This window comes from Lepidothrix coronata, unplaced genomic scaffold, assembly GCF_001604755.1.
Source record: "Lepidothrix coronata isolate B3197 unplaced genomic scaffold, Lepidothrix_coronata-1.0 Scaffold20, whole genome shotgun sequence".
Lineage (NCBI taxonomy): Eukaryota > Metazoa > Chordata > Aves > Passeriformes > Pipridae > Lepidothrix > Lepidothrix coronata.
The window spans coordinates 3,394,764-3,422,615 of record NW_016690200.1 but is presented as its reverse complement, the minus strand read 5'-3'; the positions used below and the strand labels follow the sequence as shown (position 1 = coordinate 3,422,615).

Sequence of the window (27,852 nt, the reverse complement as noted above, 5' to 3'; positions counted from 1 at the left end):
ATAATTTCTAAGTCCTGGACCTAAACTTAAATTCCAGGTTTAAGACAAATGACTCTATAGACAGAGAGGCACGGAGAAGATTACTACGAACAGAACTTTCTAGAACAGCTATATAATTGCAGAACTCTTAAATAAGATGTAGAATGCAGGGTTGTGCAGTAAAGTTTACCTGGAGGTCCTTTACTTAATAATCCAGTGCTCAAAACTGCTGCTGTAAAAACTGTTCCACAATTATCTTGCCACGATGTGTTTGTTCTTTAGTTAGTTGGGCAATCGAACAACCTGTTCTCAAGTCAAAGACACAAACCTGAAGGAACAGCATTACTTGCAGCTGCATTACATTGCAAATTTCCTCTGAAAAACTGCCTTCTAGGTTTATGGATCACAGAACACAACTACCTTTACAGAACTACTAAACTCTTGATGGTCCTTATATAAACATTATGGATAGGAGGAACAAGGGGGAAAAAAAAGAGTAAGGTTGAATAAAATCTTCAGTAACAACATCCACTTGGCCTTCCAAAGCAAGAGTGAAGGTCCCAGAACTGATCTTTAACTGAACTTGATTATCTCATTTCTACAGCAATGTTCTCAAGTGCTGGAACAAGGAGAGGATGGGCACTTCAGGACCTATTCCCTTTTCTTCCAAACTATCCCTTGTCCTGCTGGTAACAAAGATGACTAACTGGAAAAGGACTCTTTCAGATGATTTGCAGGTCCAGTGGACTGTGGTCAGAATACAAAACCAGTCCCTACTAAAGTTTGCAGAATAGCCACTGGAAAGGCTTCCATCCCTATGATCACAAGGATCTCTCCCTCCACCAGAGGCAGGGGGGTTTTAAACAGCTGAAGCTGCTCTGAGCTTTTAAAAGAGAGACACACAAAGAACTTCAGGACTAGAAATCATTTTCACACACACCTGCCTTCCTCAACATGAAATCACCTCCAGAGCTGGTATGCACTCTCTTCTTTGTTGTGACAATTGGCACACAGAAAGAAACCGAAAAAAAACCAAAGCCTTAAAATTCATTTAGGAAAATGTAAACCACTTAACTAAATATTCTGTGTGAAACAGAGAGAAAATGGTGCAGGTCTGACACGGGCATATAAACAAATAAACAAATCACTCAAACTTCGAGGAATCACACAGCAAGCTTTGTGGCTGCTGTTTGTCTTTCCCCAAATCAATCTGTACACCAAGACAATAACACTAAACCTGCTTTAGAGCAGCGGCAATACCATTATTGAGAAATAAAACGCACTAACTAGTTAAATCATGTCATTTCATCTGTTACTCATGAATCATAACTTGGTTATAGTTCACTGTTATGTCTGAGTGATACTGAACCAACTGATGCTTCCATACCATCTGTCACTGCAAGTGCCACCTCTCAGACCACATCCTGACAAGACACCCGGTGGGCAGGGACAGTCACACCCACGGGAAGTTCACAGCAGTGCTGACACAAACAAACAAAGTGAACCACAAAGAAACTGTGTCACGGATTCAGTGTAACCATGTCAGTCGATTCTGTTTGAGGAGAAAAGCAGCCTTACATATCCAGTGCATAGAACAGATTGCTGCCAAGCATTTTTCATCTTCGAGACCGAGCTTGCTCAGCAATATGTGCTCGATGATGGTCTTGGATTTTTGCTTTTCTTCCTTAACTTCAAAATTGCAGGGAATACAGAAATCATGCACGTTATCAACCCAAGGAAATACATTGCTATGAGCAGGGGCAGTTAACCAGGATGGGATTTTATGGATCACCATGATCTCTCCTAACCATAATAAAAAAATATGACCTGCATCCTGATTAGCCAGCTACCACAATTCAGAATAAAAATGCTTCCATTAACATAATTATAATTAATTGATCTTTGGAAGCAGTTCTTTTTTGTGAAACATATTGCCAGGAGGTAACATATTTACAGCACAAAAGATGCTGCAGAAGTATGGCTCAGTGAGTATTTGTCAAATGACACTCAGGGGTGGGGGAGATCAAAATTTGAGGAAGACTTAATATTTTCTCTTTCCCTCTCTTGTTCTAATCTGTAATGTTTATATATTCATGGCATTCTGTCTAGGCTATTAAAAAGCCATCAAGAACCCTCAGGGTATTCCCAGGCAGCATTGCAGCTTCCCAAAATGCTCCTGCTTGTGTGCCCTCATTTACAGAAAGAAAGATGTACAAGCTACTAATAGAAAAAACCCCAACCCACTACAATGGCTTGAGGGCTTCCATTCCTAGGAACAACAGCCCTGCACACACCTGAGCTGAGATGCAGAGTAACTGTCACCGTTCTTTTTCCACCTCACATCAACATGAGCTGTCTGGAATTCAGATATTCCACACGCAGATTCCTCCTCACATCTCTGCAGAAACCTGGGCGGGTTTGGCTTCATCATCCTCCCTTGAGCTCCCCAGAGCCAGCATTGTGTCCTTTTCCCCACTTGCTGGACTCCAAACATGGGGAGGATACCAAGCTTACAGGCCTGACACTCACAGGAATGGAGAGCCCAGAACAAACTGGCCGGGAAGGTACTGACCGAGATCCAGTCCTGCTTTACCTGCTCTAATGGAAGTGGGATCAAGCCTCAAATTCTCTACACAAAACACTCATTCTGCTCCCTCTAACTCTGCAAGAGAGCAAAGTCTGAGGTTAGAGGCAGGAGAAGGGGATTTACAAGAGCAGGGTCTGTTTGCTCTTTGGACACTCCTTTCCACGCTGTAAAGCCCAGATGGTGTTTTGGCAAGTCCGAGTCAGCAGGATCGTCCTTAACAGGGGCTATAAAACCTCCAGTGCCACCAAGAGCCAGGGAAGCTGCTCCTAACGACCCACTGGAATGTTTGCTCTGAGAGCAGCAGTTTCAGGAACCACACATGGCACGACTGCTTCACCCTCCCTCCCATCTTAGCAAAGAGGCTCAGAAAACGAAGAAGATTTTTCTCATCAGGAACAACTATTTTATATGCAGGATAAAAGTTTTCAAGAATAGATTAAAGGATTAAGGAAACACAAGTAAGGCACATTAGCTGGGAGAAGATTATTTAAGTATCAAATAGAAGGAAGAGCATATTATAAAGAACATTTGCATAGTGTCTTCACAGTAAAAACTGCTTATTTCTTGCAAAAAATAATAAATTCAGATAAAGTCTACCTGGCAGCTAAGTTCTGGCAATACCTTAACTATCCACAGAAATATTTTGGTTTATAATACTCCTCTCTGACTTTTCCTGTCAGAACTGGTCTTCAAATTGTTATCTCAAAAGAATTAGGTACTGAGTTTTAAGACAGGCACTACATCATGATACAAATTATTACTAAAGCAGATATAAATTAGGTTATCTATTCCTTCTCACTAACATTTAAATTAATTTTCCGATTTGTGAACTGAAGCCTACAGTTTTCATTAAGCTTTAAACAATCTATTGTAGCTGGAAGAGGAGAACTGTATAGTTCCTGATCAATAACTAACCCCCCCATAAATCTCTGAAACTTTAAATTCTTATCTTTATTATTTTCTACAGATCATTCTTTGAACCATGAAAAAATTACCCTAATGGTGTCAAGAATTCATAGGTGAAATTCTGGTAGCCTCTCCTATAAAAATGTTTGCACTACTCATACAACTCCCTTTACTGTTCAAGGCATTCATTTTTCACAAATGACTGCATTTGGTTCTGCATTTTGCAAAGTATCCAAAAAAATAAATGAATATCCTCACAGTCTTCCCAATGGTCCTACAGAGTCTGTAACTACTTAATCCAATAGAATGTGCTTCCACTTAGGAATATTTTTTTCCTTCATTTCTAGCACGTTTGCTACCAATTTCAAGGCATGAAAGTTTGGCTGCAGTTTCCAAAAGAATCTGATGTAGATATTTGAGCATCATTTAAAAGCCATCTTCCTGGGAGCAGAAAGTAGCGTGATCTAGAGGCTGGAGAAGAGAAAGCTATTTTTTTTAAGTCTGTTTTTCTTTATACTTTACACATACAAGAAAGCTGTTCATTAAATTCAGATGGAGAACTTCAATAAATGGTCAACGAAATTAATTCTGCCCGTTCTGGGCAAAAATTTGTGAACCCAAAATAAAAAAACAAATGCTGAAACTGGGGGAAAGGGAAGACAGAAAAACACACGGCCACATTCAGCAGAGCACAGTGAAAGAAAACTACACATTGCACAACACTCTTACTGTTGCCCTTCTTACTCAATTCCCAGCAGGTTTTATCCCCTCAACTCTTGCTACAGCAATTTCTGCAAGTGGATCTAGATTATAACAAGGCAGACAGGGAGTTTCCCTGAGAGCCACGAGGAAGCCAAGGGAACTGCCCCTGTGGATCACTTTTACCACCCTCCTGATAACAGACACTAATGGAGAGCAGTAGCAGAAGGTTGTGTTCAAATACGTCTTGATGCACTCTTCTAAAAATAATAAAAAAAAAGCAAGCATGTATAGATGTATCATTTATTTTTCTTCTTCTCAATAAGTGTGAGGTTTATACCTATCACCTCCACGAGCAAAACAAGGGCACTGCTTTGTCTTTGCTCATGTATTTTCTGTAAAACTGTGCCATCAGATTTAGACATACAAACGTGTCTAGAATACACAACTTAGCAACAGTTCAAAGGGTTCCAAAAGCTCTTAGAGATTTAACCTGTAGGGATTCATCAAAAAGAATAGCTCAGGCTACAGAGCTCCTTAGATACAACTGAGGCACTTCATGCCTTTTGGGTCTGTGTGCTTAGGATTGTGTTAAGCAAGTTACAAAGAGGTTACGACAAAGAGCAGCTGTAGGACCGCAGGTTCCTATTACGGATCCTCAAACTAATTCCATTTCTTTCTCCTCTCCCTCACACCCCTCCCTTCAAAGGCCAAAAGGCCACTTGGTAAGGCACAGTGGCTGGTAAAAAAGCACCAACAAAGCAAATGGCATTTTCAAAAAAAAAAAATTGTATCTAGGAAGCCCATTTTAAACATTTGATAAAATTAGGTTTGTTGGGGTTTTTTTAAACGGGAGGAAGAAAGAGGATGTCAGTACAAGATCCTCACCTCAGTGAGTGCACAAACCCCATAGAATTTCTCAGTCTTCCTCATATGACAGTCCAAATCTTAATACAGATTTAGTTTCAAATGAAAATTATTCTGAGAAAAAAAGTTTTATACTACAAGTCCCCAAAAGAAATTAAACATTTATACATTTATAATGACAGCAAAAGATTTTCTCCAAGCAATATGCAGCATTTCCTGCACAGGCAGCATTTCAAACAGAACATGCAGCAATTTTACATCTCCTGGATTTAGGTCATGCCTGTAGTGCTAATCAACAGATATATCTTCAAGTTAAAGGATACTATTAAATATTCTGTCAAACCCAAGCACACAAAAGCCACACTAGTCATTAAAATACTTTTTCTTTCTTTTTGCAATATTAAACAAAAATCAAAACTATTACTATCTTACATGTGTTAATTCTGAAGTAAAAGTAAATTCATTAGTTTAATCAAGGAAAGACTGATAAAAGTGAATGTGTGTTCAATTCAAAGCAGGAAGAAAAATAAAAACTTTGCCTTTAATTTAAATTCTTACTTGGCTTCTTTTTGAAGAGGATATGAATGAGACTAATAATAATCTTGTACCTCCCTGAGGCAAAGAAAGGCTAGAAAATTCTATGCCTTGCTGTTTGTTAGCATGATTAAATCCTTCACTGCATGTAACATTTCTATGCTGATATTTAATCCAAGTAATAAAATGCAGCTGTACACAACCACCAGGAAGAACATCAAACCTCATTAGTCCAGTGCAAAACACACTACTTTTATTAAGCCCCTGTATTTGCAGGCGTAGTTTGTGCAGCAAACAGGACATGGTGTGGCTTTCTGTGCTGCAGGAAAAAGTGAAACTTTTAAAACAAGTTTTTGAGTACTTTGTAACAGGGTAATCTAACACTAAAGTGGCATCTATTCCCACAAACCCAGCCCACCTTAGTGATGAAAAGCTGTTACAAAGAGACACGTGGGAGGGAAGAATTTCAAAAGTAGCTGAAGGAAATGAAGGTGCAGGTCACCCAGATCAGCAGAGATCCACCCCCCTGTAAAAGGAAGTGTCCCTGGGTCTGTTTGCTCACTGCAGTTGTGTTCTCATAGGAGACTGTTCACTGTCAGACTTCTGCCTCCTGCTCTCCCTGGACATTCACTCAGCAAATGCAGTCTGTTAAAGCAGATTTTATAACTAATGTATTTTAAAAATCCAAGCTTAGCACTTGGATATGACCATCATGTTAACTGTGACTACTTAAGGTCAATGCCAGAGTTATATTTGAGACGTTTCCTGCTTTAGTGGCTGGCTGTGGCTACCTTATGGTTATCTGTTTTGCCTCTGCTCTTAAAAATGATTTAGTAACAAAAACTATTTAGTAACAAGCACATCCCTCCCGCTTCATATCCAATCCTGCTTCCCATAAAACATATACAGGGTTCCACTACTGAAAAGAGTTCTTGTATTCCCTCATCAATGAAAAAATGGTGGGAATACCCAGGCATCTTAGACTTCTTTAGTGAGCTTCACTTGAAGACAATCAGCCTGTCCCAACGGAGAACATCTTACCTACCTGTTACATGAGCAAAGACAGAGCAATTGTAGACTCCTAATGACACAATCCCACTTTTGGCAGAGGGAAGACTGGAGTTCTCCCTGCTCTCTCTGTAGCAGTAGGGAGTTTAAAATCATGCCAAGTTTCAGCCAACAGTTGTCCATGGTCCAGACAAGGAGGCACTGAATGGCATCACTCCACAAAATATCACAGTCAGGGACTGCAACCCACTATTTGAACTCCCACTGGTGCTACAGCAATGCTACAGGAACAGAAAAAGAAATGCCACCATCACCCATCTGCAGGGGATTTACCCTTGATCAGTTCAGTGTCACTGGACAACACAAGTAACTGGGCCTTGCTACATCATCCTGGAGGGCCTCTGATTATACACCATTAAACAAAAACACAACTGGAGCTACTTCTCCAAAATTAATGTTCCACTTACTGACTGATGCATTAGAAAAAGAGGGAAAAAAAAACCCCACTCAAGAACCTTACAGTGAGTTTCACATAAGTATTATTTCTTTTAGTTTGTTTTAGTGCACAGGAAATAAATAAATATTGAAATATCACTATAAGTGACTCATTAGCCTTTGCTCTAAAAAGAAAACTTTCCTACCACATACTTAAAGTAAAATCTACAAATATTTTTGTCACTGCTTCTGGCATAGAAAAAGAGTGTGGGGGGAGGGGGGAGGAAGTGGGGAGGAAATAAAAAGCAAAATTGACACTTGGCAGTTTGTACCTCACTTTTTCACAGCCAACTATAGACCTAATTTTGTCTCTCCTGCTCTCCAAGACCAACCCTGACATCCTTCAGTCATCTTGCAGGAATATGCTGTAACCAGGGGGGAGAGGAAGCTAAAAGCTTGTCTAGTTTGTGCAGCCAGATATAAAATAATTGGAACTTAACTGTTCTGAGGCTCCCAAGACAAGCAGGGGCTGTGGAGCAGCCTGGACACAAGCAGGGCTGCAGCTCAGCACCACTCCAAGAACCAAGAGCTGCAGCAACAAGTGTCCCCTCCAACAGCAACTTTAGGGGAGGGCAGGCAATTTGGAGTTTGGGTTATGCCATCACAGTGTTTTGGACAACTCAGGTACAGCAGCCTCACAAAATAAAACTTCTCATATAATGCTGTACAAAGTACTACCAAAAAAAAAAAAAGAAAAAAGAGAAGGGAAAAGCTTTTTATTGAATGCAACAGAATATTCTGGTGAGAGACTTATTTCCCTATGCCTCTAAAACTTCTGGCAATTCTGTCTCCTGCTCAAAGGAGCTCTGAGTGAGCCTTTCAGCATCTACCACAGAATTAGGCAGGTTTTCAAAGAGCTTTTCAAGGGTAAAACAGAAAGCCTGCATTCAGGAATGCTCTCCTATAGCAAACCAAAGTGCTTTTTTCAAACAAAGTGCCCTTTTAGGTTAGAGATCTGTTAGATTAATGACTGCACTGCCCAAAAGCACTGGAGATTCCACAGCGTGTTGGTGAGCTTTCCACTCCGGAGACCATCACATTCCACAGAATAAAACAGGGGAAAAGGAAGATGGAGAAAAAAAAAGAAAAAAAGAAACACAACACACCAGGTTCCCAAATCAGCCTGGGAGTCCTACACAGCTTTCTGCTTGCTTCAGAAATTTCAAGCAGGACAGGTCCAGGTTTACCAACAGCCTTGAAAAAATTCCAGTGCCAGTCTCCCACACAATTTTGGGAATTAAAAGACCTTAATTATAGGGGGGGTCTTTTGCAATGAGAGATTAAACAAACCTTATAATCGGATGATTGACAGGATATCATGTGAGTGCAGCTACTTGGTTAACACAAACATCTGCAACCATCCTTTAAACACTTCAAGGACAACAGGTTGGATAGTTTAAGTAAAGAAAAGATCTTAAATTTAAACAAGTATGGAGCCAGTAATCTGGCTGACATTACTTGCATAACCCCACTTCTGGCAACAAGCCCAAATATTTTCTGTCTGTGCTACAAATCAAAGAAGTTGTTTCCTATCAGAAGCTGGATAAAGAATGTCAGAGTACTTTTCCTTGAAACACAATCAATTTAGCTTAAAATAACCACAAATCTTGTAAATCAGGTGTTTCGTTTCTTGAATGTGAACATGAATAACATAACAAAATGAGGCTGCAGCTCAGTTCTTTTTCTTATCTGTGATGAACTTGCTCCAGTGAGCAGCAATAGCTTCACTTTTCCTACACAGTGGAGCATATTATCCAATTATTCATACGGAAAGGGAGAGTCAACATGACTCACAAGAGGCAAGGAAAGTCCTCTGAACATCTCACTTAACACTGCTGTTGGGAAAGTTCTTCTGCAGTCCATTTCTAATCCTTCATCCCATTCATTTGCCTTGTGAATTCTCTGATTCCACAGCAAATAAAACTATTTATTATCCACCACCAGGAAGCTCAGAACTGCAGCCTCTGGAAAGTCCTCCCTGCAGTCACCAAAACACCGTTCTGTGTCTACACGGCGCCCTAGGCAGAGAAGGGGGTGCCCACCCAAACATCTACATCTATAACTGTTGCTTTTCATCTCTGTTTTGGTTGGGAATTTCTGCATCCTTCCTCCTTTGGAATGTACTTGAGTGCCACCCTCAACTTATCACAGGGTGAATAGGATCCCAGAAATATGAATTGCTTCCATAGTGCTGGATACTTGATCCTCACTCCAGAGAACAAGGTTACACTGTTCTGCTGCTGCAGGAGCACCAAAGACCCACCATAAAGGCATCATTGTGCAATGTTTTACATAAAGGAGCACAGAGAGAGGCCCAAAGACTAAGATTTAACTAAAAAACCCTGTAATGGGAGAATATTATCATGCCACAGGCATGTACTCCTGTGTATGCCAATTACTCACAATAATTCATCCCTCCTTACTGGCCATCCATCAGAACACTGAGAGGCAGAGAAATTTTAAAAGATGGCTCTCCATATAAACTCATAAATAAAAGAACTGTCATGTATTTTATGTAAGTATATAATTTATAGTATAAAGAGAAAATTACATAAAATGTTTATAACAAATGAAATATGTAATGAATGATCAAATATAGATAAATTAGTATCGTAACCATATTTCTATTATCCTTGCTGGTTTGGACACACACGGTGTCATAAAGTAAATAATTTGGAAATAATCCAACCTTAATTTTCATTGCAAACGTGACAGAATAAATGTGAAGTGCAAGGGTCTAGAAAGGACACATTCAGGGAGTAGTAAGGGTGTATACAAAAAGACTGGTCCTCCAATAACATTAATGATGGCAATTTTCCTGCCACAGCTCTCCTGTCAGCTCAAAATTAACAATAGTTTCCTGCCAGTGCCAACATCTTGGTTTACAAACAGAAATTGCATTGCTTCAAAAGTAGGTGTCATGTTGCTCTGACTTATTTAGAGAAGCCCCATCAACCTGACCATCAATTTAAACCCACCGGGGAAAAAGCCCAACTAAAAGAAGATCTGAAGTTCCCTTTATGGAAAAATAAATTAAAAAATAAATGTAACACCTTTTTTAAAAAAATCTTCAATAAATGTATGTGAAACACACACAAAGGGTTTTAAAAATTTAGCTTTACTATACATTAATTTAAATGAAACATTAAATATTCCACAATACCTGCTTGTTAGCAAAGCCTAATAAAAAGTGACACCACTGAACTTGTACCTACCACATGCAAGCACAGTTTCTGGATGTGAGAAATACATTTTTGGTAGCTGCAACCTCCTGCAAAGAAGTGGCTTCACTTCAGTCTTTGGAGATTGAGGACTTACTTTGTTCAGGTAAAAAAGTGACAGAACAAAATTCAAAACCTGTTTATCTGCCTCTTTGATCTAAAAATAAATTCTAAGCGCAAGGGAAGTCACAACTGATCAGTCCTAAATATCCTAAAAAGTGACCAAAAATAAAGGAAGGATTATGAAAAACAAATTAATCTAAAATCTGTTTAAATACAGACAAATTTCAACAAGCTTTCAGCTGGGTTCTGATACATTTAAATAGCTGTACTTTCAGCAAAAAAAAATTAAAACCACAAGGTCTGAGAAAGTGCATCATTATGTCAGGAAATCCAACATAATAAAATGGGAATATTAAAACAGCAGGTAAGTTTCTACCAACATGCCTTCATTTCCTCACTGTGATGCCTCAGTTGTGTGCAAAGCACTTGGGTTTATACTTTATTGCTAGTCAGGCACCCTCTGTATTTACAGGAGCAGTTTAATTACAGCACTGGGGAGAAACTGGGTCATGTAAGATCTGATTAGCCCTCTGGAGATGCCTCTCCTTGCTTAGGATAGAGGAAGCCCAAGATTACCACATTCCTGAACAACTTAAGCTACAGTCCCATGCACACTCCAAGCAAGGGGGAAGCAGCATCTACCACAGCCTCACCCACAGATCACTGATCCCCAGCCCTGCAAGTTCTCCTACCACGAGGTCCAGGAGCCAAAGAACTCAGTACACATTTATTTTCCATGCTCTGACCTCCCACTACAAAAAAAGTTACTGCACTACTACTCCTGGTCCAAGTGCTCACGTGCCACTGCAGTCACATACAGTGGGAAATTCCTCTGACAGCTTCAAGAAAAAAAATAGTGAAACCGCTAAATAAATACTGATGTTATCAAGGAAACAATTTTTAGGGGGTCACTAATACGCAGTAGTTTACTATTTAAGAATCTTGTGGGCTTCCCCCTGTTTCACACAGCTGAGTTCCAGGGGGGTTACTAGTATTTGACTCTTCAAAATTTCTTTAAACACATCCCAAGTTGTCAAAGCAACCTTTTTCCAATCTGCATTATGGCTCTTTATCCCCTATGTCCTACAAATCTTTATCATTCAGAGCTTCAGTTTTTCCTAAGGAATTACTATTTCAAATTTCAGTAAAGATAACCCAGGAGACCTCATAACTTCTTCCCCATTTCTTCCTTATTTCTTAAGTCTCAGTATTTATATAGATTAGAAGATAATTGTGCTGTGAAATCAGACCAACTGTGAAAACACTTCACGAACCATAGCTTCAAACTTGCATTTTATGAATGGGCTTTCAGGGTTCATGGTCCAAAAATAAAAACTTCAAATGTAACATAATAATCTGACATCCTTTAGCTATTCATTATTATACTTCATTGTAAAAGCATTTTAGTTTCCTTCTAAGCTTTAGTTTACTTCTAAGCTTTCCTCCCCCATTATGCAGTTTTCTGTGTGAATCAGAACTTAGACTTTTTCCTTTCTTTCAGTCTCAGCTCACAGCAAAGAACTGATGATATAAAGCCTCTTAAACCAAATCAATCAGCTTTAAGATTATTTTCAGCACCTTACCCACAATACACAAAATGCACACCCACCTACACTTTGGGTAAACCACAAAAAAAAAAAAAGTCTAATTCCCAGTATTTATTTTATTAACAGTTTGACTTGGTCCTTAATTCACTGCAAATTCATTCTGGTTTACCCAGGAGGGGAGATCAGGGGCGAGGGGGGGAAACTGAGCCAGACTTAAGCAAACAGACTTTCCTTAGCACAGAAAGCTTTATAGAAGCCCAGAACACACTTTTCTCAGTTGCAAATATAAGAATAATAATGCATGCAATGGTCTGGGTAGGAAGGAACCTTAAAGATCATCTCGTTCCAACCCCCTGCCGTGGGCAGGGACACCTTCCACCAGGCCAGGCTGCTCCAAGCCCCATCCAACCTGGCCTTTATCTATTGCATCTGTATCTGTTATGGCTGATCTTAATATTTGTTTTGATTCCCAAGTTTATTGCTCATGAACAGGAAAACTGACAGCCAAAACTATTTATTTACACACAATACAAGAACACAAAATGACAGGAAAATTTTTTTTTTCTTTTTTTTTTTTAGAAATGCCCAAAGCTTAAGGTTCCTCTGTGAACACAAACTAGAAAGCCAGCTGTAATGAGAGGTCAAGAAAAATAACCAACCATCAAACAGAGGCAGCCTTTAATCACACCATTGTGGTCTTCATTTGAACTGCTGAAGCAAAAAGTTCCCCCTGTGATTACCAGGCCACACTGACCATTTCCAAAATGTAAGATTTCATTGCACAGCATCTCTTCAAACACACAAAACGTGCTCCTACCCTCAGTCACTCACAAAGAAAACCTGAAGAGATGACACTGAGGCACAAAGAACAGCAGGTGAACTTCACAACTGTGAATGGTGTTAAGTTTTTAGGGTGTGGGAAACAAAACTAGAAGCAGAAAGACAAAGTCAGGAAAGAAATATTCTGCATTATAAGTTGGCACTATACATTCAAGGGGGTAAAAGAAAATCGAAGATGTTACCAGCTTGCTGCAATAGAGTGTACTAACATGTGGGTCAATTGTTTGCAAACAGAGTTCACTGCAGCAGCTCAGAAAAGTTCACTGAATTGACCTTTCTTCAAAGGAGAAAAGCACAGGAAAACTCCCAAACATAAAGAGCACAGTAAAAATTTATCATGACAGTACACATTTTTTAGCTGCTAAATGTCAATATCTGGAGAAAACGTGGAAGATTAAACCAACTCTCTCTGAGGTGGGACGTTCTAGGCAGGTTCTCTCCAGCGAGGATCTCCTTGACAAGTTATCTTTAAATACAAAACAAATCAAAATCAATCTCACTTAGCTACACTTTACACTTGTACCCATCCTTCAAGCACATGACCTCACTGTGCTATGGGGCACATAATGGCAAAGTATCATTTCAAACACGGATCTGTCTTACCCTTATTTATGAAAACAGACATTTATAAAGGCATTCCACAGAAATAAAAGCCTGAACAGGGGCTGCCTCAGTTCCATCTGATTCTTTGTATTGCCCAGCAAAAAACAAACCTACCATGAATGGTGAATTTTGCAATTCTGTCAATGCTCTTCCCTGATAACAGGGAAGATCCAGTACAACAGCATCCAAAGCATTTACCTTCACACCTGGTAACTATTACAAGTTATGTAACAATAGTACGTTTGTTCACTTTGAAAAAAAATTAACTGATCATTTGCTTAAAAATAAGCATCTGTGTGCTTCTTAAGTAGCAAGATAATACAGATTTAATTCTACAAATTATTTCAATGAAATATAAGCTTTATGTAACAAACTTCTAAAACGACAAATATGATAAGGCAAAAATTTCTTTAGCTGATTAATAAAGTTGGCAAACAAAAAAAAATAGATATGAACTCCCTGTGAATAAATTTAGGGCAGATATTAGAAAAGGGATTTAATCATTTTAGGGCTAAGAGTGTAGAACAGCCCTTCACAAAGAGCAATGTAAATATATATTGCATCAAGTGTGTCTCAAGCAAATAACAAGTAGGATTTGATAATGTAGCCTGCATTTTGAAGTTTTACTAACCTTCTTAAGGCTGACATTCTCTCATTTTAGGTAGATGTTTGGTTTGAATCAAACTAGGTGATGCACATGTTAGGAATACTGGAGACTCCCATCATTTTTAACACATCCAGCTATTACAGGTGCCCACAGATTTTGTGAATAAGCTCACATGCACAGAGGTATGCAAATAAATACATCTTCATAGGATGATACATATCTTAGTGACTGAGATATTTAGGAGAGAGGAGACTAAAAATAAGGACTGTGCTTATAGTTCAAGTTACTCTCAAGTAAACCATAAACTAAGAAATCCAACATGAGCTGAACATAAAACATTTCATCTTCTTTAAACCATATTTTCAAACAAGTGGCACTTTCCATCGTGCCCTTGAAGGCCATCACTTAGCAGGGACTGAAGCATCCAGTCCACCACAACAACTGCAGAACATTATTAGTGACCACCACAAAAAGCACTGCCAAAGTGCTGTCTTGCATTTGAATGAGGGTCTTCATTCTTCCCAACAAACAGCTGAACCCTCCAGGCTGGAATCAGCCCAAAATGTGACCAAGCCAATGGTGTTTTGCTCGAGCCACGGCAGTTTGTGCTGTCCCCAGACCAACCCCATCCCAGCAGCACCTTGGCCAGTCACACCACACAGCAGCTGTGATTCAGTTCTTTGTAATGTTTGAGGCTGCACACAAGGCAATGACAGCACATGAGAAGCTCTGTACAACAAATGAGGATTAATAGAGCAGTGTTGGACAAAAATTCCAGGTACTTGAATAACTGCCTGGAAAATTGTCACCTACACAACACAGCAAAGGCTTTAAACGTCAGAAAGCAAACAAGTGTCACCAGCAACATAAAAGAGACAAATCTATATATAAATACTAAAATAGTTCTACCTACACCAGCAAGAACTCTGGAGTTCAGCAGTTCTTTCAGTCCTTTGTTTGGTATAACTTTTCCTCTGCTGCATTTAGTGAGCATTTCCTTCGTCGTTCCTTTTTTTTCTTCCAGATGTCACCAACAATCATTTTTCATTTAGTTTGACAAGAAATTTAACCAACCATTTTCTTTACTCACTTCCTGCCAGAAACTCGAATGGTCTTATTTTACTAACACAGGATATAATTATGCTGTGAACGAGATGCTCATTCTTCAGCCCGTTCAGTACAGTTGTGTTGGAACTGAGCTACATTATAACCACAGTTCCTGGCCACATGAAGTTTGATCCTCATTTCTACACAAGGTAAGGCCAGGGAACGTGGCTGCCAACAATTACATCAAGTCTCACATCCACAAAACTTACAAGGGACTTTTAAACACTCAGAACAGTTCACTAAAAAGAGATCACCTTACCCATCAGATACAACCTAAAACAAAACTTATAGTGTCTTCCATCTGTTTGGGTTTTTTTTTTCACCAAAACAGATATATTAGGTCACAGTTTTCTATGGCTCAGATCTTTCCAATACATGCCAAAATTCCTTTGGGATCAGACCTCTATACTGGAATTTGAGAAACATATTTATTTTTTTTGTACAAAATGAAGTCCTTTCATTTTATGTTGGATTTTTACCAGTTATTTTAATTCACTAGGCAGTCACAAATTTTGGAGTTCTCAGCAAACCCAAGACATTTCCCCCCTCAGAGTTACATGTTTTATTTATACTGAAAAAAACAAACATCAGCTTGTTACAGAACCAAACTTCTTGAAAATGAGACCAGACTACCAACACAGGAGTCTCACAGAGCACATATTGATCAAAAATTTGCATATTAAGAATTGCATCTGCCAAGTCTCAGTTTTATTTGGTTAATTTGAAGGACTGAAGAGACAAAACTCAATATGAATATTTTTGAGGAATAACCACTTCCCAAAACCTACTACAGAAGTTACAGTTCTTCTAAACTACAAAATAAGGGTTTATTTTTTTTCTGAAAGAAAAAAAAAAAATCTACTCACTCATGACTGGAAACTTCTTTGTATATAATCCAAGAGAGGTCTTGAAGCAAGGTATCTTGTTGGAGAAGGTTTCTCAGAGGTATACATGTCCTGATGGTGGGAAGAAAACAAAAAGACAAATCATTTTTTCAACTTTAAATCACTAGGATATATGTTTACATATACACTGTCTTTCCTACTATCTTTTCATCCTCCTTCTTAAAAAAAAAAAGGAACACAAAAATGTGTTTGTTATGACTGAAGAGCTTAACTCCTTATGGATATATTTTGCAGTTTATCAACTGAAAAGGTGTACCTTCTAACAATCACATTATAAACTTGCGAGCATGTGCTAAAAAAAGGTGCTATAAAATATATTGTTTGTTATCTTTTGGGAGCAGTTAAGAAGTTAAAAGTGCAAGACCACAACATGGGTACAATAACTGAAAATTCCAAAGCAGTGCTTTCCTTCAGCAACCTCGGCCAGCAAGATGATGTATAAAAACACTCTTTAAAACACAAGAACTGCAATTAAATTCACTAAATAAGCACAGGTTGGCATTAGCACCAAACACTTCCTCCTTGGAAACAAAACCTGGAAAAGTTACCATTTCTAGCAGCTGCAAAACAGCAGATCAGTCAATTCCTAATGGCAAGGAAAAGCAGGTGCCCAAAGAGGGCAGATATGGATCCACTGACAACACGCCCGGCCCTCCCCAAAGCCAAATATAGAGGCTTCATCTCCAACCACGACAGCACAGCCAGTACATCTTGAAAAATTTATTATATAATCTCCATCCTGCTGCTAAAAGCAAGTTTATACAAGTCTGATAGAACAGCTAAACAAAAGTAACTTCACCTCACAGCTGAAATGAAAAAAAAAAACATATCTACTAAGCTATAAAGAATTCTTTAATACCTGCACAAATAGAGAGTATCTGTAAATTAGGGAATATTATGTGATTTATTTCCTCTTTTTAGAACTTGCTGAACCTGACCACCTGTGCTAATTCAGCCAGATATCTTGTGCTGACTCAGATTGCAAGTCTCAACTCTCCTGATCCCTTCATGCTTCACAAAAAGCAACATAAAATGCAAAAAGACAAAATATGTGATCTAATTTTCCTAAATTATGTCTTCACATAATATTTAGATTTACAGCATGTGGCAAAGTAGTAGAGGAACTACCCCAGGACTGAATTCACGTCACAAGAAGGTTCCTCTATCAATTGCTAAAACCAGTTTTCTAAAAAACATAAAAATAAAATTAAAAAACAAAACCACACACACACCATCAAAAAAAACCCAAAAAAAATCCAACTGCCAAAAGGTAGCCTTTGGTAATGATGCAAACTGAAAATTACAACCAATTCCTTTTGCATTGAAAAAGTAGCAGAGGGAAGAGGCTCAACAGGGAAAGAAAATGGCTGGAGAAATCCATATGCAAACATTCTAAACAAGCAGAGAGGAACACAAAGCCATGAGAAGTTGCAATGACTGAAGAACAGCCTGAACTGCAAGCCCTGTCAGTGCTGTGTGAGTGGCTGCTAAATTCAATATTTAAGCACACACAGCCCAATAAAAAATGAAGTTCTGTTAAAACATAATGTTAGAACTGCAGCCTTGTCAGCTTCCTCTTCATTACTGGTGTCAAAAGTATCAAATAAAACTTCCATGATGTTTAATTATTTACTGCACTAACAACAGCTTTTATGTTAATAACATCAAAGATGTCAAGCAGACAGCCCTCAACTCAGGTCCAAAGCACTTTTGACCAGAGCCCCACACTGTCTCTGGGCCCAAATTCTGTTTGACTCTTAGGCAGAACCAGATGAAAAACCAGACTCTCCTACTCAGTTTTCCAAAGGTACAGTCTCACCTCAGTTCTGCAAATATGAACTAACAATATTCTGCTCTGAGACATCGTCTTACACGACACTTTATTGTGTGTATGCACAGGAAAAGGCTGTTCATTAGGAAAAAACAAAACAGCAGCTCTGAAAACCACTTAAGGCTAATAATAGCATAATTATGCAGCACATCTCTTATAAAAACCTAGTCACGTAACACTGAGGAAATGAGATGAGAATGTAGCAGTGATGTGCTGCCTATAAACGTGTCATGGCCATGAAAAGTGAGTGTTCCAGCGCTCCACAGCAACCTGAACTCCGGCTTCCAGCTATAAAGTGTTACTCCCACAGTGCCTTCAGTGTCTAAATATTTTGTTTAGCTATTGCCAGTACCTGTTTACCAGCCAGTGCAGACTTCTGGTTAATTCAGGTAGTGTTATTTCAAAGAAAAAACCCTGTGTGCTTTATACCATTTCCCTCGTGAACAGCTTGATCATTTTGCTGACAGGTATTTTCTTGGACTACTGGAAAGTGCTTAAGTCACTAAAAAAAAAAAAAAAAAGGAAATTTTCATCTTTTACCTATAATTTTGAGTACAGCAATAGCAAGCAGCACTGGAAAGTCAGGAAAAGTCAACACTGCCAAATATCAGAATGTCTCTGCTTTATATTGCATTGCAAAATCAGCACTTTTCCTAAGGAGTGTGGGAGAAACTAAACTGTTTTCACTTCGCTCTCCCAGCCAACAACCTGGTTTAGTCCAGTGCATGGAGGGTTTTCTCCTGCACAGAAACACAACCAACCACTACAGAGCAGAGAAAGACAGACCATGACTTGTTGAGTGTCTTGCTGAAAGACAAATCTTGGGAAAACTTTTAATTCAAAGTAGTGCCTGACACCCTCTGTGCTTTCCCTCGCAATCAACAAGGCTATAAAAGAAAAAAATAAAAAAAACACCCACACATAACTTTGATCCTTGTCCTTTCCTGAAGAGCAAAGCCTTGTGTTTCCTCTACTGACACACATCTACCAGCCCTCGGGGGGATTCACCTGAAGTAGCTGTGAAACTATCGGCATTTTAACCGAGATTTGAAAGGAACACCAGAACTGAGGGAAGCTCTTTGCGACTTCAAATTCACCCACACTAATAAGACATTCAATGACCTGTTTCCACACCCAGTGCCAGGTCTCCTTTTTTACCCAATACTCTGCTTCAGGACAATTAGCATGAGCCAGATTGCAAGCAAATTACAGCATATTCTCTGCACTATGACTCGATCCAGAGAAAAGATTTCCCTTTAAATTGGCAATTAAAGATTCAGGTCTAGCCAGTGAGTATGTTATTGTAGTATCTGTTTAACTTAGATGCTAAGGAGTGAACACTAAGAATTTATATCCCCAGTTCCCAAGAATCAGAAATCACAGGAGCAGCTCCTGTGCTCCTCCACTGTTTAAAGACACAGACAAAATAGCCTAAAGAGAGCCTGCCTTGCACAAATCAGTATTTTACTGTCGTTTACTTTTTTCTTTAAACTAAATGTTATGGCCCCTCACAGAAAACAAATACAGAGATTTCAGAAGCACATGTTTTAGAGATGTACAGATAGCTGGCTGGCAGAACATTAAGTCTGAAATTGCTGGTTTCTGTGCTATATAATCAGAGGGCAAAAGAACAGCTGGTTAAAAGGCAGCTCTACTAAATACTCCTTTTACACTGCATCCAAGTTGAGTTAACTTCAAAGTTCTAATCAGTAACAACAAAAGTCTAAAAAGAGCAAAACTAAGTCACTTCAGAGCACGGCTGTTAAAAAGAACACAATAAAGATCCCTAACACAGCACCAAGATTCTGAGCATCCCAGCTCCGAAAAACACCCAAAGCCAGCGCGAAGGCACAATTCACAACAAAGTGAGACTGCTACTGTTTCAGAACCTACACAGAATCATTGACTGGCCACAAATGAGGAAGCACATGGAAGTACAAATGAAACAAGTCCAACGACACACCCTCCTTTGTTCGTGGCAGGAATATTTACACTACAAAGCGCTGAGGCAAATCGCCTTTGGTTTCAGGCGCTGCTGATTGGCCGCTGCGTTTAATACACACACACGCCTGGCAGAGTTGGAGTTTCGACTGTCACACAGCAGCTCTAGATTGCAGGGCAGGCAGCAAGCCAGAAAACCATAGAAAACAATTATTTGATGGAATTATTCTAATTGATCTGATCCTCCACAAGACACATTTGTTGTGAACGGGGCAGATGTGGGATTTTTCACTCCACTGTAATTCAGTGAAAGCTGAAAACCAGCTCCCCTCACAGCCAGTCCTCAGTGCAGCTGCCTCCTCCAAGCAGCAAATGGCACAAAGAAAGTTATTCTCGAGCATACGAGGGCGAACAACTGGTACAGGAGTTCGGAGAGAGCGACTTTTAAGTCACCACTTGACTCTCATTCAGCTGGTAGTTCAATGGCTTCGGTGGTTTCCTACAAGCAGCCATCCACGCCACAAAAGAACACAAAACATCGGAGAATTGGCTCTTTGCTGGCAGTCCCAGCGGAGACCCCGGGCTGGGAGAGGGACACGGACCCCCGGGCTCGGCACAGCCAGGGGAAGCCCACAGGACTCTGGACCCCTCTGTCCCAACCCAGCACGGCCAGCCTGGCACTTTCCACCACATACCTGAAGTATTACAAAGAACAGAAGAGGGAGCAGGTACAGGGAGAGCGGCGGTGCCAGAAAGTCAGATTAAAACAAGGGCTCAGCCATCCAAATCCTCCCTGCTCCCGACCGGGGCGGCACTGCCGCCTCCCACCTGGGCAGAAAAGGGGGTTTCTCGAGGGGGCCTCCAGTGTCCGACCCCCCAAACACCTCCCCAGGCCCCTCAGCCCCAGCCCCACTCTGGCTGTGGCCCCTCACTCTCCTGAATAAAGCGTCCCCCTCACCGCCGCCACAACTCATACCAGCCTTACACTGGGACCCAGGGACATCTCCACAGGGCTTCCCCCGGGCTCCCTCAGCACTCCCGGCTCAGCTGCGTCCCGGCCCCTCACAGCCCCCCGCACGCTGCCCCCTCCCCAACAGACACAGTAGGGAACCTCCAAAGACAGACAGACAGACAGACAGACACACACACACACACCCCTCCGCCGGGAGTGGAACAGTCCGGAGCACCCCAGTACCCTGCGGGAGCCGGCTCTCGCCTCTTCCACCTCTCCGGCCCCGCGGGGGTGCGCGCCCCCGCCCCCGGGGGAGGATGGTACCGCCCGCCTCCCCTCAGCCCGCAGGAACCCGCCCGTTTCAATGGAGGGTCCGGCGCGGCATCTCCACACACACGCGGCCCCCCCCTACGCCCCGGCAATGGATGGGTCCAGCCGGCCAACCCCGGGGGCCGCACAATGGCCGGAGCAAAGTCCCGGCTCGCCCCTACCTTTTCTCGGCTTCCTCCTCTTCCCGGGGCCTCCCTCCCTCCCTCCGCCGCCTTCCCCAGCGGCGCGTCCCTGCTCGCTGCCCCGGGACCGGCGGCCTCCGACCAGGAAGTGCCCCGGTGTGACACCGCCGCTATGGAAACCTCCCCGCCCCCGCCCCTCCCACAGGGCTGACCCGCCGCCGCCATCTTGGGCTGGGGACGAGGCGTCCGCCCGGAGCCCCTCCGGGAGAGCCGGGGCAGAGCGGGACAGGGCGTCGTGTGGGGGAAAGAAGGGGGAAAACACAATGCAAGTCTTGTGGCCTTTAGATATATCGTGGCTGTGCTGCCAGATCATGGAAGACCCCCATCATGGAAACCCATTCTCCTGTGTCCTGGTCTGGGCTGCTCCATACAAGGAAGACAAGGAGCTGCTGGAGAGGGTCCAGCGGAGGCCACAGAGGTGATGAGGGGTCTGGAGCATCTCTCTTTTGAGGAGACACTGAAGGAGTTGGGCCTGTTTAGAGAACACTGAGAGAGGATCTCATCAATATGCACAAATATCTCCAAGGCAGGTGCCAGGAGGATGGTGCCAGACTCATTTCAGTGGTGTCCAGTGACAGGGCAAGGAGCAATGGCCATAAACTAAAACACAAGGAGTTCCACCTCAACCTGAGGAAGAACTTCTTTCCATGGAGGGTGGCAGAGCACTGGAACAGGCTGCCCAGGAAGGTTGTGGAATCTCCCTCTCTGGAGACATTCCAGACTCACCTGGGCGTGTTCCTGTGCCACCTGCTCCAGGTGACCCTGCCTTGGCAGGGGGTTTGGACTGGATGATCTCCAGAGGTCCCTTCCAACCCCAGCGATTCTGTGGTTATGTGTGTTTTGGTTTTTCTGGCAAAGCACCAGCATTGGATACGGGAGGGTTGAAGCACAGCTCCATGGCTGAACTCGGGCTTGTGTGTGACAAGGACTACCACAGGACTGCCAGAGAGATTGTGGAGTCTCCTGCACTGGAGATATTCAAGAACCACAGGGACACAATCCTGTGCCGTGTGCTCTGGGATGGCCCTGCTTGAGCAGGGAGGTTGAACCAGATGACCCACTGTGGTCCTTTCCAACCTGACCCATTCTGTGATTCTGTGGGATGGGCTATATTGCTCATTCCAGCTCTCCTGGCATCCTGCACCCATCACAAGAGCTTTGATCCCAGCCCTGCTTCTTCCTTAAGCAAGCGCTCCCACTCCCTGTGTGCAAATTCCTGGTGCATTTACATTCCTGTGCTTTGCATGGGGCAGTGGAGCCGGTCACAAACAAAACTGGAAGGGAGAAAGCACAGCAATGCAACTAACATTTTGACATCTCAAATGCCACAGCAGTGTCGTGACCAGAAGGGTTTAAATGTTGGTTTGAAAACAAAACTGTTGCGGTTAAGAGGGAATTTGGAGTGGCAATAAAATAGGGTGTTACATTCAGGGCAGAATTAAAATAAACAGTGCCTAAAATGTAGTACCAAAAGTTGTCCAGTAACGATAGAAAAACAGAGCAATGTCCCATAAATAAATGTTTTGAGTGTTTTAAACAATCCTGTGTTTGAGCCACAATTATATTTAAACAGTTTCTATTCAAATACTAACCAAGGAATTTAGCATAATCTACAAAATATAAACACTTTAAAATAAGCAATTCCAGAGAACTTGCACTAGGAGTTGTGGGGTTCTCGACTTCCAATATTAATTTTTATTAAATTTTGTAATCCTAGGACATTTCATGACAATTCGTAGAACACATTACTCCATTACTCCAGGATAGATTAGATGAGTTAAATAATTATTGACTGGTTAGCCAAAGATCAGTAAATCTCCACAGATATTTCCATTTTTAATAGGCTTTCTCTCCTCATATTTCTCTCTTATTTTAGATGAAAAAGAGCTTGAATAGTGTTACTTCTGGAAAAACTGGAAGTATCACCCCTGGTACACATAATCCCCATGCCAGCACATCTCACTGCCTCCAGGAATGTGGGAAATCTGCATGCTGTGCATGAGCATGGCTGCATGTGACACCCATTTCATGTAGGAGAAAAAGGCCAAAGGCAGTGAGACAGAGCAGCCCAGATTGCTTTTGTCCAAATTTCCTCTCCTTTTGCAGAGAAATTGTAACAAAAACCAGAAATGTATTGCTTTGCAATATGTTTCAGAAAATAATTGTGATTAACTAACCTATCAGTATCCCATCAATCCCAAGAGGGATACTGTGGTCGGACCTGGCTTATTCCAATTTCAAGACTTAATTGTGTTTTTAAAAATTTTAGAAGGTGTTGGGATATAAAAATATTACTTAGCTTTCTGCCAGCTGGGGATTTGTTTCCTCCCAAAATGGCTAATGAGTTAAGATGAATGTCTTCCACAGGGAGCTCCCTGCTTCATCAGAACCATCTCATTTCTATTTCATGCATTCTCAAACTGTAGATCATCGTTTTTGTTTCCCCATATGCTCTTTGTTTCCTGTTGCACTACTATAACTGGGATGTGGAACAGTTCTGAAATCACAGCTTTCCAAGCGGCTGACAGTGGGATCATACTTGTTTTATCACTACTCCCACATACAAATCCTGCAATATCATTTCCAGCAACACTTTGTTTTTTATCACAGTTCTTAGTCTGAGAAAGTGTAACCAGTCACTGTTATTTATAATGCTTAAAGGTCCATGTGGCATCCCAAGAACATAAAGAGACGCTGCCTGTGCCTGTGCTCTTTGCCAGGAGCATGCTTTGGGAAGCAGGGAAACCTCACATGGTTCTCCATGTTGTATCTACACTGTTGTATCTACACTGTCCTTAAACTGGTCCTGTGTGCAGCCTGCCAGCCGACCCCACACTGACAGGCTTCATGAGACTCCCAGCGTGCCAATTTATCTTCCATGTCACGTGGGCAGAGTGAGCAGCGTGGGATACACGGTGGAGAAGTTGCCTGGGTCCAGTCCATCTGCTCTCTACTTGGAAAACCTGCAGCTTGCTCACCAAGTGTGAACTTCAGTTGGAAACATGTAAGAGACATTTAAAATCACATTTACAACCTTTCCGTAAAATTCCTTTCTGAACCGGGAGTATCTGCTAATGTCAGGAACGTTCAGGGGTTACCTCAAGAGATGACCTTGAAGTTCAGATGTTGCAGCCACCTTCAGCTGGGTCTGGAGCCACAGAAGTGAAGATACTGAACCTGGTGCAAACTAACACCTCATTGCACCGAGCGTGCGTTGGGACGCACCACGGGGGTACAGGGAGACAGCTTTGTGCAGGCAGCAACTCAGTCAAACTTTAAGTCCCCACCAAAACCAGTGGCCAAAACTAATTAACCACAGTGGTAATCACAACACCACTGCAGTGAGATTTGACAGGTTCAGTGTAGCAGTCAGGGATGTTGTTACTGCACAGACAACAGTGACGACCCAAAGCCACACTCACTCTCGCTCAGGGGGACCCAGAAAGTGGATATCCACTCATGGATATCCAATAAAAAAATACTTACCTGGTGGGGGTAAAGACAGTCCTGGTCAGTCTCCTCGTGTGCCATCCCAGTCCCAGCAGAGCTTTTCCCTCGCAGACCCACTGGACTCCAAAGGAACACAGGAATTCATGCTGCAAAAGCAACGAGATTCCCATCAGCAGCCATTCCTCGGTGTGCTTTGCCCTCTGGGGTATTTTTAGCTACAAGGCTTATGAAACCCATTCTCTTCAATAAAACAGCATTTTAAAAAATTAAGCAGAACACAAAGCACATGTGCAGAGTTCTGTGAGCCAGCTGCAACATCTGGAAGTAAATCTGTCTGTCTGCAGGTAGTGATTACAGCCTGCCCTCACTGTATCCACGAGCCTCCTCCCCTGTGAGGCCTGCCCAGCAATGGGACAAGGGCATGAATTTGATGACCCGGGCTTTGAATTGGCAATTGTGGACTGGAAGTCCCAAGAACTTCTGGAGCACCATCCTGTGGTGCAAAGGCACCCTAAGGCAGCCTCCCTAAGGCAGCCCATTGGGCTAAACAGATAAATTCACAAACGAACACATGATTAGAGGTCTGGAGCATATCCCCTGTGGAGACAGACTGAGAGAGTTGGGGTTGTTCAGCCCAGAGAAGTGAAGGCTCTGGAGAGACCTTAAAGCCCCTTGCAGTACCTAAAGGGGCTCCAAGAGAGCTGGAGAGGGACTTCTGACAAGGGCATGGAGTGACAGGACAAGAGGGAATGGCTTCAAACTGACAGAGTGCACGTTTAGATTAGATGTAAGGAGGAAGTTCTTTCCTGTGAGGGTGGTGAGGCCCTGGCACAGGTTGCCCAGAGAAGCTGTGGATGCCCCATCCTTGGAAGTGTTCAAGGCCAGGTTGGATTGGGTTTTGAGCAACCTGGTCCAGGGGAAGATGTCCCTGCCCATGGTGGAGGGTTGGAACTAGATGATCTTTAAGGTCTCTTCCAACTCAAACCGTTCTGTGATTTGGTGGCACAGCTACAGCCCTGAAGAGCTTGACTTTGCCTTTACAAAATTATGCATTCTGTGAACCGAAAAGACCGCAGTTAGTAGAATTTTCTTAGGCCTAAAATAATTTTTAAAACTGCTTTTGGACTATTCTTTTCCAAGCTGTGTTCGTGCTATAGGTTTGGCTTAGTTTCTGTGGTGTGTAGGATTTCCAGCATATTTTCCGTGGCATATGGCATTTCCACTTCTGCTTGCAGATCGTTTTCAAGGCACATGAGCTAATGGGTGTTTTTCTGTGTCACTCAAAATACAAACCATTTATGCACAGGCATGTACCTGGAGAGTGAGCGGCTCAGAAGATCCTGCAGGTATCCAACAAACACAAACCTGTCTATTGGTCTTAAATTTAAACATCTGCCTGTTCAACCTCTGAGACTTGTCACTTCTGAAAGCTGCTGTAGTCATTACAAAGGATATCACTTCAAATACCCGATTTGAGATGAAGTGCTTATAGGACTATGAACAATAGCTGGCAGATGGCTATTCTTTACAGTATCATGAAGTACATCAATATTTTATAAGCTTAAATGCCCTCAGCTGCCGTACCACCTGCCAGGTTTGCTTTTGTTTACTTTCCCCAAAATGCAAGTGGTGGGTGACTGTTTCAGGTGTTACTTCCAGCCCGTCACTTGCCTGATCATGCCATGGACATTTCCAGGAGCTTTGCATCCCCCAGCTCTGCAAAACTGATGATTTAGGCAGAGGTTTGCCTGTACAGCATCAGCCACCCTCTGATCTGGAAACACTGCCTTGCACAGGAAGGGCTGTGCTGAAAGCAGGGATGGGAGTGGGACTGGGAGCAGGAGGGTTTGCCCTTTGCTTCACTATTGAGTGCTGATGTCATTTTTCTGGCTGCCTAAAGGACTGTTTTCCTTTCCATTGGGGTTGTTCCCTTGCCCTCACCCACTCCCATTGTCTGCAGGCTCCCTTGGTTTGCAGAGGTTCAGGTTTCACCCATTGAGGCCTCTCTTCCTGCTTTTGGTGACTCCTGCCATGGGAATCAGACTTGAATGTGTGCAGTGCTTGCTGCCTGATGAAAGGGCATATTTCTGTCCCCTCTGTCTGTTAAGCAGATTTTCTTGATCTCCTTCCTTTTTTTCCCAAATTTTCTGTCTCTTCTAGCATTTTCTTGCCTTTTCCCATTCACATCCTTCTGTCTTATTCTTTCTGTTATGTCAGTACTCTCTCATTTCTTTCTCTCCCCTTTTATATGTTGATTTAGGTTTCGATACTCTTTATCTATGAAAAGTACACATGGAACAGCATTTAATACACAGTACAAAGAAACCTTTTAAAAATGTCTCCTTAATACCAAGTAGTTTTTCAGTGAACTGAAAAAATGCACAACACCAAAAATGTGTCACTTCCCTGTATATCCCATGTCATAGAGCTTCCCAGAGATCCTTTTCTACATTGACTACACAGACAATACAAGATGACTGTGCACAGCAAACACAAAAGCCTGGCTGAAGAAGGCACTGTGTGGCCATATCTAAACTGAAGCATAGGATGGGTTTAAAACATGAAGTGGAGTATTTTCCTGAATCTGAATTTTAGATTCTTGTTAACAGGATTTCATCCTGCTCCCACAGCAGAAGGAGAAGGGATTTGGTGAAAGAGAGGGAAAAGCTGTAATCAAATCATACAGCTTTCAAATCAAGGAAAAGTAGAACATAAAACAGAGGAAGAAAAGGAAGGATAAGAAGACAGAAGATTAGATTTTATTGGCAATGATGCACAACAAAACAAAGCATCAGCTTCATCTTTTGTGGTTTTCCAGGACAGTAGCTGAAATATATGTTTTTGTAAACTGCAGATCTGATGTAGAGTTACAGCAAGACAAGGAACCAGGAATCTCATGACAGTATTTTATAGAGTCAGTGTTCAGAGCACAGTCACTATTAAAGTTTATTATCAGTCACCCATAACCACCAGCGTGTCAGAAGTAACTCAAAGTTAACAGAAATAGAGTCATTTCTTAGACACCAACAAATTTAAAATCCTCAAAGGGATTCATTTTCATGAAGTTACAAGCAAATGAAAACGGGAGCCTGTAATAAAATGTGTCAATGCTCTGTGCTGTGATAGTGTATCCTGCAAAAGGTGTAATTACTTGTCTAATGTAGTGCAGAAGTTAAATCTTTATGACCTTTTCCATTT

The 27,852-nt window shown here is 41.7% G+C and overlaps 1 protein-coding gene across 6 annotated transcripts in view; it reads right to left on the bottom strand.

Moving 5' to 3' along the window:
* USP6NL (USP6 N-terminal like) overlaps positions 1-21,476 on the bottom strand; it is a 117,991-nt gene extending 96,515 nt beyond the window's left edge. Inside the window, exons 1-3 of one of the 6 annotated variants that reach the window (XM_017807844.1) lie at positions 21,184-21,476; positions 18,152-18,301; positions 15,930-16,019 (exon numbers count right to left, since the gene is read on the bottom strand). In XM_017807844.1, coding sequence (XP_017663333.1) covers positions 15,930-15,933 — 4 coding nt within the window. In that variant the 5' untranslated portion in view covers positions 15,934-16,019; positions 18,152-18,301; positions 21,184-21,476. Of the gene's footprint in view, positions 1-15,929; positions 16,020-18,151; positions 18,302-20,716; positions 20,836-21,183 lie in introns of those variants that run through there. The other 5 variants (XM_017807845.1, XM_017807843.1, XM_017807841.1 and 2 more) reach the window with 5 other exon arrangements.
* Between the last annotated feature and the right edge of the window lie 6,376 nt (positions 21,477-27,852).